This window comes from Dendropsophus ebraccatus, chromosome 8 (assembly GCF_027789765.1).
Source record: "Dendropsophus ebraccatus isolate aDenEbr1 chromosome 8, aDenEbr1.pat, whole genome shotgun sequence".
Lineage (NCBI taxonomy): Eukaryota > Metazoa > Chordata > Amphibia > Anura > Hylidae > Dendropsophus > Dendropsophus ebraccatus.
In genome coordinates, this window is record NC_091461.1 from 46,536,348 (window position 1) to 46,553,553 (window position 17,206).

At 40.6% G+C, this 17,206-nt stretch overlaps 1 protein-coding gene across 4 annotated transcripts in view; it reads right to left on the reverse strand.

The window, feature by feature from the left end:
• The window catches only part of BICC1 (BicC family RNA binding protein 1), a 162,282-nt gene that overhangs the window by 22,451 nt on the left and 122,625 nt on the right, over nt 1-17,206 (reverse strand). For all 4 annotated transcript variants that reach the window (XM_069979074.1, XM_069979075.1, XM_069979073.1 and 1 more), the window contains 4 exons: nt 7,266-7,345; nt 6,585-6,743; nt 2,830-2,883; nt 823-1,017 (listed from right to left, as the gene is read on the reverse strand). In XM_069979074.1, the coding sequence (XP_069835175.1) occupies nt 823-1,017; nt 2,830-2,883; nt 6,585-6,743; nt 7,266-7,345 (488 nt within the window). The remainder of the gene's footprint in view (nt 1-822; nt 1,018-2,829; nt 2,884-6,584; nt 6,744-7,265; nt 7,346-17,206) is intronic.

Consider the following 17,206-nt stretch of genomic DNA (forward strand, 5'->3'; position numbering starts at 1 on the left):
TAATTTCGCAGAAAAAAAAAAAGTGCACATAATCCAACGCGAAAATTCACTAGAGACCTCCCAGTACTTCTTATGGAGGCTAAATTTGAGCAGGGGAGAAATAAGTGAAGGAATTTCATATGAGGTAGAAGATGTGCCTGCATCTGGAACGTATACACGGTTCATGGCTAAACTGGAAACGACTGCTAGTTACACGTAATGGCTCAAACATTCTGCAGAGTAGGTAAAATAACAATAATAGACGCAAAATCCATTTATCGTAATTACTGTACACGTTCTTACACAATGAATAATACTGTCACTCATACAGTACGGAGATTATTATAAAAAAAAAAAAAAAAGCCTACACAGAGCATGCACTGGAGTGGTTAGGGTCAACTGCTTCCAGCAGAATTGTGAGCGCAGCTCTGGTATAGGTCATAATATAGATTAATTCATGCACTCTAATGATGCTATGTTCTCTTTAAAGCTGTCTAAAAGACACTAAACTGCAAAGAAAATCCACCAAAAGTGGGTTCCATTGAATCAGCCCATTAATATGACAGAGCATCTAGAACCATCTGAATTCCAGGAGATTTGTTTAATTAAAGTTCTGATGCCATGTGTAGGGTTTTAGCATTGTAACGAGAGCATGCATTGGTATATGACACCGAAATGAACTCTCCCTATGGTTTTCACAAATTCTTCTTTCAGGATGAACTGTTTCGCAGCTGGAAAAACATAAGCGTGATTGCGGAATGGACCTGGCTGCTTATTGAGGGGCCTGACTCATCGTAAAGCCATGGGGTAAAGTTTTCTAACGAATGGGTAGGAGGGGATTACCTTTACAGCACTGGTGTTATTCTGGGACCCTCTTACAATCACAGTAGCACCGTATACTCTGGAGCGCTGCTTAAACGAAACGGTTATGTTGTAGGTTTGGGAGATGTGCTGGATTGTGGGAGAGTTTGGATCAGGAATAGGCTGCAGAATACCCGCTATGGGCAGGTCAAACATTAACACCAATGGCAGCAGCTCCTAGAAGAGAGAAAAAAAATATTTATTATAGTATACACACAATGCATTCTTACAGTACAAACTGCAAAGTTAGAGTTAGGGTCACACTACAGTGGGAATATGCACCAAAATCTAAACCATAATAATACAACAATAGGTATTGATCAAAAGGGCATGTTGTGGCAAATTTTGAGGGATAATTTATAAAATATTTACTTACGGTCTATAGTCACTTGAATAACACCATTTTGAAAAATACCAGAAAATGCTACGACTTCTTTCTGCTGGAAGTCAAACCCCACCAGTTACATGATGGCCTATGCTAAGGGTATAGCACTTGGTCTGGCACCATGCAGCAAAATAATTAAAGGGAGTGCAAGCCCTAACAACCCAAAATACGCATAAGTAGACTCAGTAGACTAAAAAGATACTTCTGGAGAAACTCATTTACATTAGAAGTCTTGACCCAACAATGATCCTTTTAAGAAAAAAGCTCATGTGTTAGGTAAAATGTTTTTTGATTGGTCAGGTTCTGTTTTAACCCCCCATGCCCCCTAATATAACTGGGAGTAGAGAGGTTTGCACATCTGAGCACTTCTCTCCCCACCCTGTTGTTATGACTGAAACAGTCCTATTAATTTACATTGGGATTTCTTGGTCACGTAGCACAAAGCTGGGTGAAAATGCACTTGTGCAAACCCCTTCAGCCTCGGTCTAGACACCTGAACACTCAGAGCACTGCTGATCAAATGCTCAACAAAAGGGAGTCTTCTTAGAATGTTGCACATGTCCTATAAGAGGACCTTTCCACTCACAGGGTGATTCAAGTATGCTTTAGCTTCCAATACAATTAACCATTAGGAGTGCAATTTTTTCCCACTGTTTACAATATTTGTTTTGAGTTGGGTAGGTACTGTCAACTAGTTCTAATGTCTGCACAGATATAATACATCAAGTAGTGAGGAATAGTAAAATTGTAAAAATATATAAATGTAAAAAAAAGTATAGCTTACAAGCGTAGTGCATACTTAAAAGTGACTTTCTTATTTCTTCAATGACTATATGAATGAGTGGTTTGGTGTAAAAGTCCAAGGAATGTTAGATGGGGCATAAATGCAGGCTCTAAAGCAAATAATCTTTCAATATTATTGCCTGTCTGTATACTTTAGCAGTCATCAGGCGATCAGTAATAAATGATGAATGGAATAACTGCATGCAGAAAGGTGGTTTAGTCTAAACTATAAAATGTCTCAAACACTGTTGAATTGAAAACCACAAAGCAATGAAGGAAATCTGAAAAATGTCACTTAAAACAGCCAAACCATTTTTTAAGAGTTTTTTTTCCAAACCAGCACAATGGTATTCACCAAGCCAAAACATAAATCTAATCAATGTGAAAGGGCATCGGTGCACTGAACCAGGATGGTCTGCTTTAAATCAGACTACTGGAAAATCTAATAATTACTGTAAATGCCAGGAAAAATATGGAAAAAGAGGGGGATGTAATTTCTTATGGATCTTAAGATTCAGAGACTGAAAATCAGCTATTAAAAGGCAAAGTAGATAAGCACCTCTTAGAAAAGCTGTAACTGGCCATTTGTTGTACACTTATATAATTTTATAGATTTTTTTTTTTTTTTTTAACTAGTTACATTTAGAGATTAGCACAACGCGATCATGCTCGAGTCCAATTGTTACGTTGCGTTACATAGCTTAACAGTTCTGTCTAGAGCACGGCAGATGTCAGATGCTCTTTTAGGTTATAAGCAAAGAGGGCTTGTTATACTGTATGTTCTATATTGTACATAAAGCGATAGAAAAGTTTAAACTTACTCGTATTCGTACTCTTGCAGACTCCACTCCAGCAGGCTGCCCAGCAATCGACACCTGCAAAGAAAGATTGTAATGTTTTAATGAACACATTTAGGATATAAACTTACATCGAAATACAAACTATTTATCAATGCTTTTAATGTGCTACAATTTACAATTTTACACCAAAACCTACACAAGAACTATTGATACATTCTCCCTCCTTTAGTTTTAATAATGGGAGTGAATACCAGGTGATACGCCTGAATATATTGAAATGAGGGGGGGGGGGGGTTTAGGCATACATCTCCCTCAGTGTAATACATTTAAGCCCCTGGTTGTATAATCACGTCCATTACCTGATCACAACCTGCATTCCAGTTTAACCCAAAGGTAAATCAGTGGGGTGGATGTTATCACCTAATACCACTAAACTATATTGGTACCAACCCTTTATACACTGAATTCAGGTGTTTCATTACCACAAGTGTATAAAATCCAGCTCCTGTTAATGCAGTCTGACTTTAAAAACATCTGTGAAAGAACTAATGGTCCTCAAGAGCTCACTGAATCCAAGTGTGGATAGGATGCCCCGATTGCCACCATTTAGTTCATGAAGTTTCTTCCTAGATGTTGGATAGAGAGGCGATATGCGATTCTGTCTGGCAGTCTCACAGTTGAGTCTGGGTTTGGAGACTGCCAGGAGAATGTTACCTGCCTGACTGCATTGAGGTGAATGTAACGTTTGGTGAAGGAGGGCTTATTTAGGTGTTGGCTTAGGGCCCCTTAGTCTCACTGAAATGAAATATTAATACTTCAGCACACCATGACATTTTGCAAATAACGGGACAATGTTTCCAACTTTGTGGGAACAATTTAGGTTCAGCCCTCTTCTGTTCCTGCATGATTGCGCAACATCCATAAAGGCATAGCTGTTGAGTTTGGTGTAGAAAAACTTCTGTCAGTCTCATGGTTGAGTCAAGATTTGGAGACCCCCACAGAGCCCCAAGATTGTGAGTCAGGCCCTCTGTCCAGCAACAGTGTCTGACCTGCACCTTCTGGATGAATGAGCAAATATTCCCACAGGCACACTTCAAACTTGCAGAAAGTCTTCCCAGAAGAGTAAAAGTGGTTATAACTCCAAAGGAGGGGCAACTAAGGAGGTCTTAAATTCCAGAATGTGTGAAGTGTGCAAGTGTCCTAATGCTTGTGTTCATAAAGTGTATATTTAAAATCAAAACAAGAAGAATATAAAACGTGATCAAGTCTAGTGTCCTGGGAATGCATTTGTCTGGTTGTATGAAGTCACTGCGAACACGGATGTCTTTTCATTCCAGGAGAGAGGATGTAACTTCTATTTCCAAAGACTTTGTAGACTATGTGAAATAAACACTAAATGGGACCACACCTTGTTCTGAGAGAGTTCCATATCACACATGGGATAATTTAAAAAAAAAATAAAAAAATCTAAAACCAACTAAAATGTTATGTCTGCAATCAGTGGTAATTCTTCTGTTTGATGTAATAACATGTTTAAAATCCCGTTCTGAATAAAAAGTCTAAACTGTGTCTCACACTGCGCTATACAACTATTAATCTGTGGTTACATATACAAGTTACAAATGTCTGTGGCTATAAGGCATGGTAAACTATAGTACGACCAGAAGACTACGGACAAAACATAACCACAAAACACTATGGAAAATATTTCTAAAATTTTAATGTGTACAAGAAGTTGTTTTACTGAAAGATGGGGGGAAAAAAATTCCCAAAGGTTCTTACTGTGTTTCATAACCATCAATTCAGTCATATGACATGTTGAAAGTTCTATATAGAGAATAGTTACTCACATCTCACATGTTGAGTATTAAAAGGTACCATGACATGAAGTCAAACGATAGTAGACTACTACCCTACCCGTCTGACCTTAAATTTCTCATACTTCTCTAAGGAAGGATTAGGGCACTAAATAAGTGAACCTGGAAAAATACTCTCATCAACACTTAGTTGCAAAACTAAGGAGATGTGAAGAAGTGACCCACACAGGATCAGTGGACCGGAGATTCCCCCTTTTCAAGCCGGCACCGGTGTTGAGTTAATAAGAGCTGAAAAAGCTGTGGAATTATGGAAACCACAATATCAATAAACTTGCAAATGATTAAAAAATGATAAAAAATGGATATAAAATATTTAGGACATTTTTATTTAGTATAGGGTATTTGGCACCACATGCCAAAATACACACATTTCTATGCCTTGGTATGCCAAGAGTAAGTTTATTAATGGTTGTATGAGGGATGTTCAAGGACACTGAATGCACTTGGGCATCTCAGGAGTAGGACTAGTGTCATGTTTCCTAATAAAGGCCTCTTCAAGTCATTGCTCACGTGGTCTCCAGCCAAATCTCTGACTGTTATTGCACTCAAAATTGTAAATAATCGTTGAGGATAGACCTTCTATCCAGCCTCACTAAAACCAGCCCTGGGCAAAATTTAAAAGTGGGGCCCCAACTGCTCAGATATTGTACTGCAACACAGTTATTGTAATATCAGAAGATGGTCAGATGACATCTTAAAATCTTAGAAGAATATTTCTATGCATTGTTACTAAACAATACAACTTTAAAGAAGCAGTTAACCCCAAAAAATTTTTGCCAAAGCCCCCCCCCCCCGGTATCCGCTGGCATGTATACTCACGGAAGGTGATCGATGTCCCGCGGCGCAGCTCCGTTCCCGTCCCGCAGTGGCGTTCAAATCTGGCACGCGCTCACTTCCGCCAGCGCTGTGACTCCTCTTCTCTCCCTTGTAATTTGAACACCGGAAGTCACGCGCTTCCATCGAGAATGCATGGAAGCGAGTGACTTCCGGCCTATAATGACAGCTCAGAGAAGAGGACTCACAGCGCCGGCTGAAGTGAGCGCGCACCAGATTTGAACGGCACTGCGAGACGGGAACCAATTTTTTGGTGAACTGCTTCTTTAAGGTGTGATGTCTGTGGAACACCTGTAGCTTGACATCTAGCTCATAACCCAAACTGATGCAAGAGCCTTCTAATGGTTCATGCAGACACGAATGTCCAATTTCACTTGCAATACATGCCAATATTTTAATATAATGACCCAACCACGCAGAGGTTCTGCCAACCAATGAGACATGCAATGTTGACATTTCAACCTACACGTGTAGCACTGTGATAAACCATATACTGACTTGATTCAATTTCTAAGGGTTAATGTGCCTGAATCAATCTGTTTTCGAGCTGACTTTATCATAGAAGCTGCTAGCAGACTGGAGCTAGCTGCTTTAAAGCTTGATCATTTGCAGATCTTCCTCAATTTACACCATGTTATGGCTTGTCTTTTTAATGTGATGCATACAAAATAGTTGTTGCGCTCATACCTTGTGCTCACACTGCATATTTATCATACATATACATTGTGAAGATCAATAAAAAGTGTTTACAGTGTGTGCATTACAAACATTATCAAAATCCAAAAGTGTTACTTTCTGCGGCCAGCTGACTGATGTGACTTATTACAGGAGATGGTTCCATCTCAAACATAGGTCTACAGAGCCAGCTACTCGGCTATAACTAAGGATTGCAGTAGGTCTCAAGATTGATGCGATCTAAATTCTTGACACGTCTGAAAAAAACGTGAACCGTTTCTACAAATGACGACAACCTTTTTAACTGCAGGCAACTTTCCTGCAGTCACGCGGACCCATGGTTGCAACTGAAAGATGTAAGTTTTGTTGCACAAAGCAAAAGGCTAGTACCTGGTTACTTTTCTCTGCTTGATTGTTTCTGTTTGAATCAGGAAAATGTATGTGGCATCCAGTTTCTTCCATTACTTTCTTGATGTTGTTGCCACCTTTACCGATAACATGCGAGTGCTCGGTATGGGACACATCCATTTTCAAAGTAACTCTGTTACTCTAAATGAAAACAAAAGGCACGGTTGATCTATTACTCTACTATTCCTAGAAAACTAGAATGGTTTAGGGACAGTTAAGAGCATATTACATGGCCTGATACTCCAGGGGGCTTTTACACACACACACAGACAGCGAGCAGGGAGCAGCGGGAGGGGACGCCTAAATGATCCTTAGGGCATATTGAAGTAAGCAGTGGTCTGTTGCCGCTGCTCCTATTACACAGAGCAAAGCGCAGAAGATCGTGCTGCATAGATTTTTTTTTAAATAAGGAAAGACCACAATCAGCTGACGCTGGGCATGTCGGCTGATCATGGCCTTTCAACATGTGCTATTACACTAAACCATTTTCGGGATAAAAATAGTTGGTAACCGATTGGCAGGGGGCAGACCCCCTGCGACCTCCTACTTTTCCCCTATCCTGTGGATAGGTGAAAAGTGAATTTTTCCTGGAAAACCTCTTTAAATATACATATAGACAATTAGAATTCTATACTTTTATTAGAGTTTTTTTATTCACTTTACCTTTGTATCTAGTACAGCCATGATCCTCTCTTTGGCTTCCTTCACATTTTCCTTCTTTCCAGATACTTTTATATGTGGGTCTGTAAAGAGGAAGAATATAATTATAATTGTTCAGATCCAATAAAAAATAGGCATACATGTGAGAAAAACTGCACTAAATTAACAAAAATTTTTGCTCACAACAGATACGTTTTAAACAAAAAAAAAAAACTACAAAGACTGCCAAATACAGGAACATGGTAACTATTAGAAAGACAGGTAAATATTAAAATGTAAATGTATTCATGAAATAAAAAGGAAGAAGCAAAATAAATAAATAAATAAATAAATGGTAACCAAAACACAATACTGGAAATAGCAATTTATCGTTGGTGATGTTTTGGGTTTGTGTTTTAGTCGCAAATCTTTTCATAACAGTTTGCACAAAAATGTACAATTTTTGGTTCCTGGTTCGCATTCCAAGTGAAAAATGTGTGGGGCAGCAAGAACTCATATGTATGGTGATTTTCATTTGTTATACGTAGCTTTTTGCACAAATCTACACAAAGTTAGCACTAAAATAAGACTGTTTGACTCACTGTACTTATACAACCTGATGAAGGGAGTTATAACTCCCAAAACACATTGAAGTTTTTATTCATGATTTTATAGTTTTTTTTTTATCAATAAATCAGTTTTTTTCATTTTTACAATAGCTGTGAAAGTTTTTGGCAGCGCCAGAAATTCATCCAGAAATTATTTTTCCCCCACATATTATAGCACTGAAATAAGACTGATCAAAGTTATCGAGCCCGATGCAACTTCGTGTACATTATGTGCACGTTACACAAAAACTTAAATAAATAAATGTTATATCTCTCCATGCTCCCTCGGTGTCCTGTTGTGGCATCTCTGGTATTCCTCGCCAAAAAGCAGCTGCTGCCACTTCAGAGATTAACTTGTCTTGGGAGTGACAGCTTGCTCAGCCAATTACTGTCCACAACTCTGTCCCTTCTCAATCAGGCTGAGCGGGCTGTCACTCGCAAGACAAGTTAGTCTCTGAAGTGGCAGCGGCTGCAGTCAGGACACTGGGGGAGCATGGAGAGTATAAGTTCTCCATAATAGTATTTAAACATAATTTTCATTGAGTAATAAGGAAAAATGCTAAAGATTTTGATCGGTCCGGGTTTTTCCAGAGACCCCCCCCCTGATCATTAGAACAAGCTGCGAGAAACGTATGGCAGTGCACACCCCAGCGTAAATTAATCTCTGTCCAGGTGACTCCATTATAAGTCTATGATACCATATCGCAAGTCACAAGTTTCACAGTGTTTTTTGTCAGATTTGTATTCAACATTGTGGCAAGCTTTATTAATCCTTATGGAAATCTGTGCTACACTCGACAAGCATGGCTGTTTTATTCCGAGTAGGAGATGCTTGGAACAAACTTCACGGAGATGTTATAGGTAAATCTACAACAAAAGAATTTAAACCTGCCTGGGATAAACATATATCTATCCTAAGGGTGGTATTACACGAGCCGATTGGGGCCCAAAAATAGCTGAAAACGAGCGCCGGTCTGCTAGATCAGTGCTCGTTTACTGGGCCTATAATGCTGCGTTTACACAGAACGATTATCGTTCGAATTTGCACGATAACGATCCAATTCGAATGATCATACATGTAAATGCAGCGAACGATCAAACGACGAGCAAGAAATCGTTCATTTTGATCCTACAACATGTTCTTAAATCGTCGTTCGTAAAAAATTTGCAGTTCGTTCTGTGTAAACAGTCGTTCACCGATTTAACCTATGTGCGAGAGAGGCTTAAGCGATTGCAAAATGACCGCAAAACGTTTTTTCGTATGATATATCGTTCAGTCTAACTGCTGATAGTTATAAAAAAAAATAAAAAAATTGTACGATCGGGCGAATTATCGCTCCATGTAAATGCAGCATTACACGGCCCGATAATTAACAAGAGCTCGTTACCGATGTCCTTGCAGCCCTTGCTTAAACTATATACTTTACCTATCCACGCTCCAGGGCTGCTCCTGTCGTCTGCTTCTCCCAGGGTCCCGCGTGCGCTCTATCTTTAGAGCGGCCTGTCAGCTGACAGGTCGCTCAGCCAATCACAGGTCGGGACTGATTGGCTGAAAGGCCTGTCAGCTGACAGGCCGCTCTGAAGCTGGAGCATGTGGGACCCAGGGAGAAGCGGACCGCAGGAGCAGCCCTGGAGCGTGGATAGGTAATGCATATAGTCAGTCGCCGGCCACGCACCGCTATTATGCACCGGCCGAATCGGCAGATTATCGTTCCCTGTAATAGTACCCTAAGGATAATAAGAAGGGAAATACTACAAGAGCATTCTAAATAGACCAAGTGGTCTTTTTCAGATGATAAATCTCTAAATGAAGCTCAGCTTAATACAGCACAAAGCACCAAGAAATTTACCAAGCTTGAAACACATCTCTGAAATGGCCCAATCATACATGAGTATATTTGAAAATCTGGTGCATCCTTAGATGAGTCACTCTTTGGCGCCCGGCACACTGTCTGGTCTACTTTTACACCAAGAACAGTATTTGGGTTTATTTTGCTTTTTTTTCTTCAGCTTCCCCAATTAGAGAAGAAGCTGGACAAGCCAAGTGTTTCTTCAGGGATTGTTAGGTGTTATTGTATTAAAAATGGTGATATGATTGTCTAACTCGTCACTATAAAATAAATGATCACATCAAGAAAGTGACAAGCTGTTTTAGGTCCTTCCTCACTGAAGTTAAGGTCGATGGCACTTTATATCAGGAGTCTCTTAACTGCTAAGTGATTAGCTCCTGCTAATAAAAAGGAGGCTCTGCAACTTTATGGAGTGAAAGTTGTTTAGTTGGTCAGGCAAAAAAATGACTGTAGGTTTCATTGTTCACAACATTACAGGGCTTAAAAACAAACCAAAAAAAATAAATAAATAGGAGCTCAGATGTCAGCCATATGGACCCGCTGGTATGATCTGGTTAACCGCTGCGAGACCAGATATTCTAGGCATTGGGTGGAGTTGGGCTTTAATTTTCTGGAAAATTAGATTTCCTGTATTCAGATGCAATGATCCAGATTCAAATCCGCCCTACTGGTGACAGATTATCCAAATTGAGCTATATGGAGCGTCACAAATTTACTGCATCCTGAGAATGTTCTACTTTGGTTTCCAGAATATTCTTGGTATAACACTATGAACCTACTTAATTCTGTACTGTAAACCAGATCCCCCCCTTCCTCCCCGTCCTTACATGAGCACATATAATAATGTTCCATTCTTGTATGCTCAAGTTCCTACCGACGTAATACCAACAGTCAACTTAATACGATCTAGGAGACTTGTCTTTTACTTTACGAACCAAAATACAGGAAGGTGGGGCAAATCTGGAGCCAGCTAATGTGCAAGAGATTCCAAGACGACTTAAAATGAATAAAATAAATTAGTTCTGCATACCAACTTCTACTATGCAGTGCAGAGCCGTAAAATGGCCTAAGAGTAATAGGCCAGGATGAAGCCTTCTTTCTAAAGACATTCTGGTAATGAAAGGCAGAAGCAGAATTTTTAAATGGCAAGATCTTCCAGGATGAATTATTCATAATGTGAGCTTAAAACACAGGTTTTAAAATTCCTTAGTGTATTCTTTATGTAGTTGGCCATTTGAAGTAATTTAGTCTAGTACGCATTGGGAACCTGTACAAAGCGACATGCTATTTCCACTTGAGTTTCAAGTGCTTAGATCCCATTTGCCAGGCGACGCTTACAAGAATCAATAGACATTTTGCACATGTCGGCAAAGGATTCAAAGACTTGAATAAAGTTAAATCACTAAGACGTCAAAACACAAGAAATATTTATAAGTGCCTAGAAACTTGCCACATGTGTTTCATTTCAAAAAAATTTATTTAGAGAGTTAAATGTCAGGTACTATGTACGGTATTAATAACACATCCACCTACGAAAACTGTCATGTTTCGACTTTGACACGAGATTATTTGAAGAAGGAAAAAAGTCAGACAAAATTAGGATATTTTTCATGGTAATTTTTCATAATCACATAAAAGCTTTAATGTTACCTGTCACTATGTGTCAAACTTTGTTAGCAAGCAAGTGTTCTACAAATATATTTAAAGGAAATGCATCCCTGGAAATTATTACTTAAAGCGTAACTGTCATTTCAGGGCAATTTTTCTGAAAACAATAAATATCAACAGAACAAGCGATTTTAAGAAACTCTGTAATAGGTTTTATGTACTAAAAGAGTTTCCTTCTGTACTGAAAAAGCAATCTCCCAGCCTCCCCCCTCACATCAAATGAAGCAGGATTTCTCTCTCCATTATGTGGCTATGGAGAGGGGAGGGGCTGTTAGGAGTGACTGAGCACCGAGGATTTCTGCAAAGCACAACACCCTGCAATCTTCTCTCAGTAAGTTCATAGATAAGCACTGACCTTTCTGACCCCAGAATCCTGCGTTTTAGGTGCCCAGAGAGTCTACAAACAGCTGACCTTCATGTCACCTCTTCCTGCTCCCTCATCTCCCTCAGCCCCTCCCCCCTTCATAGGCTTACAATGGAGAGAGCAGAGCCCGTCTTCACTGGCTTCTCTGTAATGAAGACGTGTTTGCCTGATAATGCACAGATAAGAAGTCAGGGGGGGAGGCTGGGAGATTGCTTCTTGAGTACAGAAGGAGGCTTTTTTGGCTGATGAAACCCATTACAGAGTTTCTTAAAATCGCTTATACTACTGATTTCTGCAACAAAAAAAAAACATGACAGTTACTCTTTAAAGCGTTATTCCCATCTCCACTAATATAATTGTAGGCGCATGAACTTTGTTTTGCAAAAATATTTATTGTGCAACCTTGTCTCCTTTACCTGAAATACCTGCTCTTTACCTCCCATTGTTGACAACTCGTTGACTAGGTTACCTATCATGCCCCTGGTGTAAAAGCAATGGTCTCCCTACTGTATATATGTATATATTTTATGTCCAAAGCAGGAAAGGTTTTTTATGGGGATTTTGTACTACTCTGGACAGTTCCTGTCATGGACAGAGGTGTCAGCAGAGAGCACAAGGTTGGAACGGAAAGAATACATCACTTCAGGAAGGACATACCGCAGCTGAAAAGTACTGGAAGGCTTGAGAATTTTTAAATAGCATGCACAAATCTGTGTAACTTTCTGACACCAAATGAATTTTTTGCAGTTCCCCTTTAAGGAAAACAAGTAATGAAGAAAGACATCATTAAGATAATAGAGTGTACTTTACATAAAGTTAAAATTCCTTTTCACAGATGGAATGTTTAACTTGGTGTGTCCCGACCACTATCCTACAGACTATTGACCTTTGACTGATTAAAGGAGAAGTCCGGCCAAAATAAATTTTTGATATGTTGTTACTTATGAAAAGTTATACAAATTTCTAATGTACATTAATTATGGGAAATGCACATATAGAGCTATTTCCCTTAATTTAGTAGATCAGGAAGTGTTAGAAATATCTCTGAAGAAGTGACGTCACGACCCAGGGTGTAATTCCTATGGAGTGTCCAGCAGGGGGCGCTCTCTATATAGAAGTCTATGGGACTTTATTGTTTCTATGGGTTTCTATGTAATGTAATGTAATGTACAGTGCTTTATTGAATGAATACATCTATGGAATACTTTGGGGAGCAAGTGTCCTTGCTCCCCAAAGTATTGCATAAATGTATTCATTCAATACACAGTAAGCCCGCCGATCCGCCGCATTTCCGCCGAATTTCCGCCGATCCGCCACACGCTGATCCGCCGCATTCCCGCCGATCCGGACCATATACATTGAACTACAGCTCCCATCATCTGCTTCTAGTATGAACAGGTGATGGGAGCTGTAGTTGGGTAAGGGATATCACATGCCGCCGGGCGCAGGGGGGAGCCGCTCAGTACACAGGAGCGCTCCCCCCTCCTCCTTCCGTGATAACTTCCGCCTATAGCACTGCTGACTCCCTGCCTGGCCGCCGCTCTCCGCTCACATATACCGGCTCCCGGCATCAGCGCGGACACCAGGATGTATCGGGAGCCGGTATGTATGGGGGGGGAGAGCGGAGAGCGGCGGCCAGGCAGGGAGTCAGCAGTGCTATAGGCGGAAGTTATCACGGAAGGAGGAGGAGGAGGGGGGAGCGCTCCTGTGTACTGAGCGGCTCCCCCCTGCGCCCGGCGGCATGTGATATCCCTTACCCAACTACAGCTCCCATCACCTGTTCATACTAGAAGCAGATGATGGGAGCTGTAGTTCAATGTATATGGTCCGGATCGGCGGGAATGCGGCGGATCAGCGTGTGGCGGATCGGCGGGAATGCGGCGGAAATGCGGCGGAAATGCGGCGGATCGGCGGGCTTACTGTGTATTGAATGAATACATTTATGCAATACTTTGGGGAGCAAGGACACTTGCTCCCCAAAGTATTCCATAGATGTATTCATTCAATAAAGCACTGTACACTACATTACATTACATTACATTACATTACATAGAAACCCATAGAAACAATAAAGTCCCATAGACTTCTATATAGAGAGCGCCCCCTGCTGGACACTCCATAGGAATTACACCCTGGGTCGTGACGTCACTTCTTCAGAGATATTTCTAACACTTCCTGATCTACTAAATTAAGGGAAATAGCTCTATATGTGCATTTCCCATAATTAATGTACATTAGAAATTTGTATAACTTTTCATAAGTAACAACATATCAAAAATTAATTTTGGCCGGACTTCTCCTTTAATGTTGACTGGATATTTGCCAGTGTTTTAGGGATATTAAAGAACATAATACATTATAACTTGTGCATGTCCTCTAAAGGCTGACAACGTTTGACATACTGTAACCATTAATTAAAATTAAGCGCATAACACAAATCATGTAGCTGTCCCACATGAGGCCACAAAAGGTAAAACTCAACTTGGGCCAGGTGCATTTAGGCTCTTGCTGGGCCTGCGTAATTTATGCATTTTATGCTTGATAAGTATAATAAATGTATGCGGACTGAGCAGAGGGGGTATCTGTGTTCTTCACCCATATCCCCCTCTATCTTCGTTCCAGGAGACTCTGGAAATTAAGTCTGTTACTGGTGGCATTTAAATGCAACTTTTTTTTTTTTTTTTTTTTTTAATCAAATGGTAAAAGGTGGCATGCAGTATGATCAAGACCCTTGAATTTATGGATGGAGAAATAGCAATTTCAAGTTAAAGCAGACATTTCAGCAGGAAGCAGCTATAGCTTTTCATTATTAAATTCTTCTTTAGTCCTGAGATATAAGCCTTTGGTTATTATGCACCTGAGGCTCAAGTGCCCAGGGGGCGTTCCCCAGCACAGCAACAGCCCACGTAAGTCCAAGCTATGTCCTCCCTATATACAGTAGTCTTAAACAACATAGGCAGGCTGAGGAACAGTGATAAAGAGGACATGGAGTAGACTTAACTGGGCTCGTCGAGCTAGGAAGAAACTACTAGGTACTTCTTCAAGGACATAGGAGCATACTTCTAAGGATTCATCAAAGTTTGAGTTGATGTAATGGTACACAAACAATAACACAAAGAATTGCTTATATCCACAAACCAATGTATTACTAAAGAAAGACTAATCTGACTATCCAGACAATTGTTAGACATACACTATGGGGGAGATTTATCAAACATGGTGTAAAGTAGAACTGGCTCAGTTGCCCCTAGCAACCAATCAGATTCCACCTTTCATTTTCCAAAGAGTCTGTGAGGAATGAAAGGTGGAATCTGATTGGTTGCTAGGGGCAACTGAGCCAGTTTCACTTTACACCATGTTTGATAAATCTCCCCAATGTCTCTCTTTCGCTCTGTGCATATATAGACACAGATAGTCAGATAGATAAGAAAATACATTTACTTATACACTCACCGGCCACTTTATTAGGTACACCTGTCCAACTGCACGTTACCACTTAATTTCTAATCAGCCAATCACATGGCGGCAACTCAGTGCATTTAGGCATGTAGACATGGTCAAGACAATCTCCTGCAGTTCAAACAGAGCATCAGTATGGGGAAGAAAGGTGATTTGCCTTTGAACGTGGCATGGTTGTTGGTGCCAGAAGGGCTGGTCTGAGTATTTCAGAAACTGCTGATCTACTGGGATTTTCCCGCACAACCATCTCTAGGGTTTACAGAGAATGGTCCGAAAAAGAAAAACCATCCAGTGAGCGGCAGTTCTGTGGGCGGAAATGCCTTGTTGATGCCAGAGGTCAGAGGAGAATGGGCAGACTGGTTCCAGCTGATAGAAAGGCAACAGTGACTCAAATAGCCAACTGTTACAACCAAGGTAGGCAGAAGAGCATCTCTGAACGCACAGTACGGCCAACTTTGAGGCAGATGGGCTACAGCAGCAGAAGACCACACCGTGTGCCACTCCTTTCAGCTAAGAACAGGAAACTGAGGCTACAATTTGCACAAGCTCATCGAAATTGGACGGTAGAAGATTGGAAAAACGTTGCCTGGTCTGATGAGTCTCGATTTCTGCTGCGACATTCGGATGGTAGGGTCAGAATTTGGCGTCACCAACATGAAAGCATGGATCCATCCTGCCTTGTATCAATGGTTCAGGCTGGTGGTGGTGGTGTCATGGTGTGGGGAATATTTTCTTGGCACTCTTTGGGCCCCTTGGTACCAATTGAGCATGGTTGCAACGCCACAGCCTACCTGAGTATTGTTGCTGACCATGTCCATCCCTTTATGACCACAATGGACCCAACATCTGATGGCTACTTTCAGCAGGATAATGCGCCATGTCATAAAGCTAGAATCATCTCAGACTGGTTTCTTGAACATGACAATGAGTTCACTGTACTCCAATGGCCTCCACAGTCACCAGATCTCAATCCAATAGAGCATCTTTGGGATGTGGTGGAACGGGAGATTCGCATCATGGATGTGCAGCCGACAAATCTGCGGCAACTGTGTGATGCCATCATGTCACTATGGACCAAAATCTCTGAGGAAGCTTCCAGCACCTTGTTGTATCTATGCCACCAAGAATTGAGGCAGTTCTGAAGGCAAAAGGGGGTCCGACCCGTTACTAGCATGGTGTACCTAATAAAGTGGCCGCTGAGTGTATATGTGAATAATAAATGCATATAAGAGACAAATTAGATGAATTGCTTTTTTGTGGCTAGGATACACAAATCTATAAATTACTGGAAGCAGCTCAGCCTCTTGTACATTCCAGATTACTCAGAGAAAGCAGGACAAATCTAAATAACGCAATTCCCTAAATGTTTTCTATAACACATTTATTTATAACATTAGAAAGTGATCATAACACCTATTACATTATAGGATTTTATAAAATAAAAAAAACACTCGCATGTGCAGCTAGATCCTTTAAAAACTTATGAAGAATCAAAACAACTCTGTATTGTTCGCCTGGATCAGTCATGTTGTTTGTCAAAATACAGTGTGAAAGTAGATTGGGAGCTGCCGCCACCCTCCGAAACAGCCCCCTGGGGCAGGTAAGTGATCAGCAGGATGGAAGTAGACACATGGATGGCTTCCAAAGGTTCCTTTTTTTAAATTGAATATACTGTACAAACCTTGATGGGTCAGATGTCTATCCTAAAGTTCCTCAGGATATGTCAGGTTGAATTTACACAGATTAGACACCTCAAGTCACAAGGGACAGCAGTATGAATTAGCAAATTTAAGGTTGGGTTGGCACTTGTGCCCTTCAGGACCCAAGAAAAAATGAGTCCAACAGAAAGTGAACAGCAACTCTTATTGGTAAAATGGACAACACGTTTCAAGGGACTTATTGGTGCCCTCTTCATCAATGATGAAGAGGGCACCAATAAGTCCCTTGAAACGTGTTGTCCATTTTACCAATAAGAGTTATTGTTCACTTTCCGTTGGGCTCAGCTTTGCTTGGATC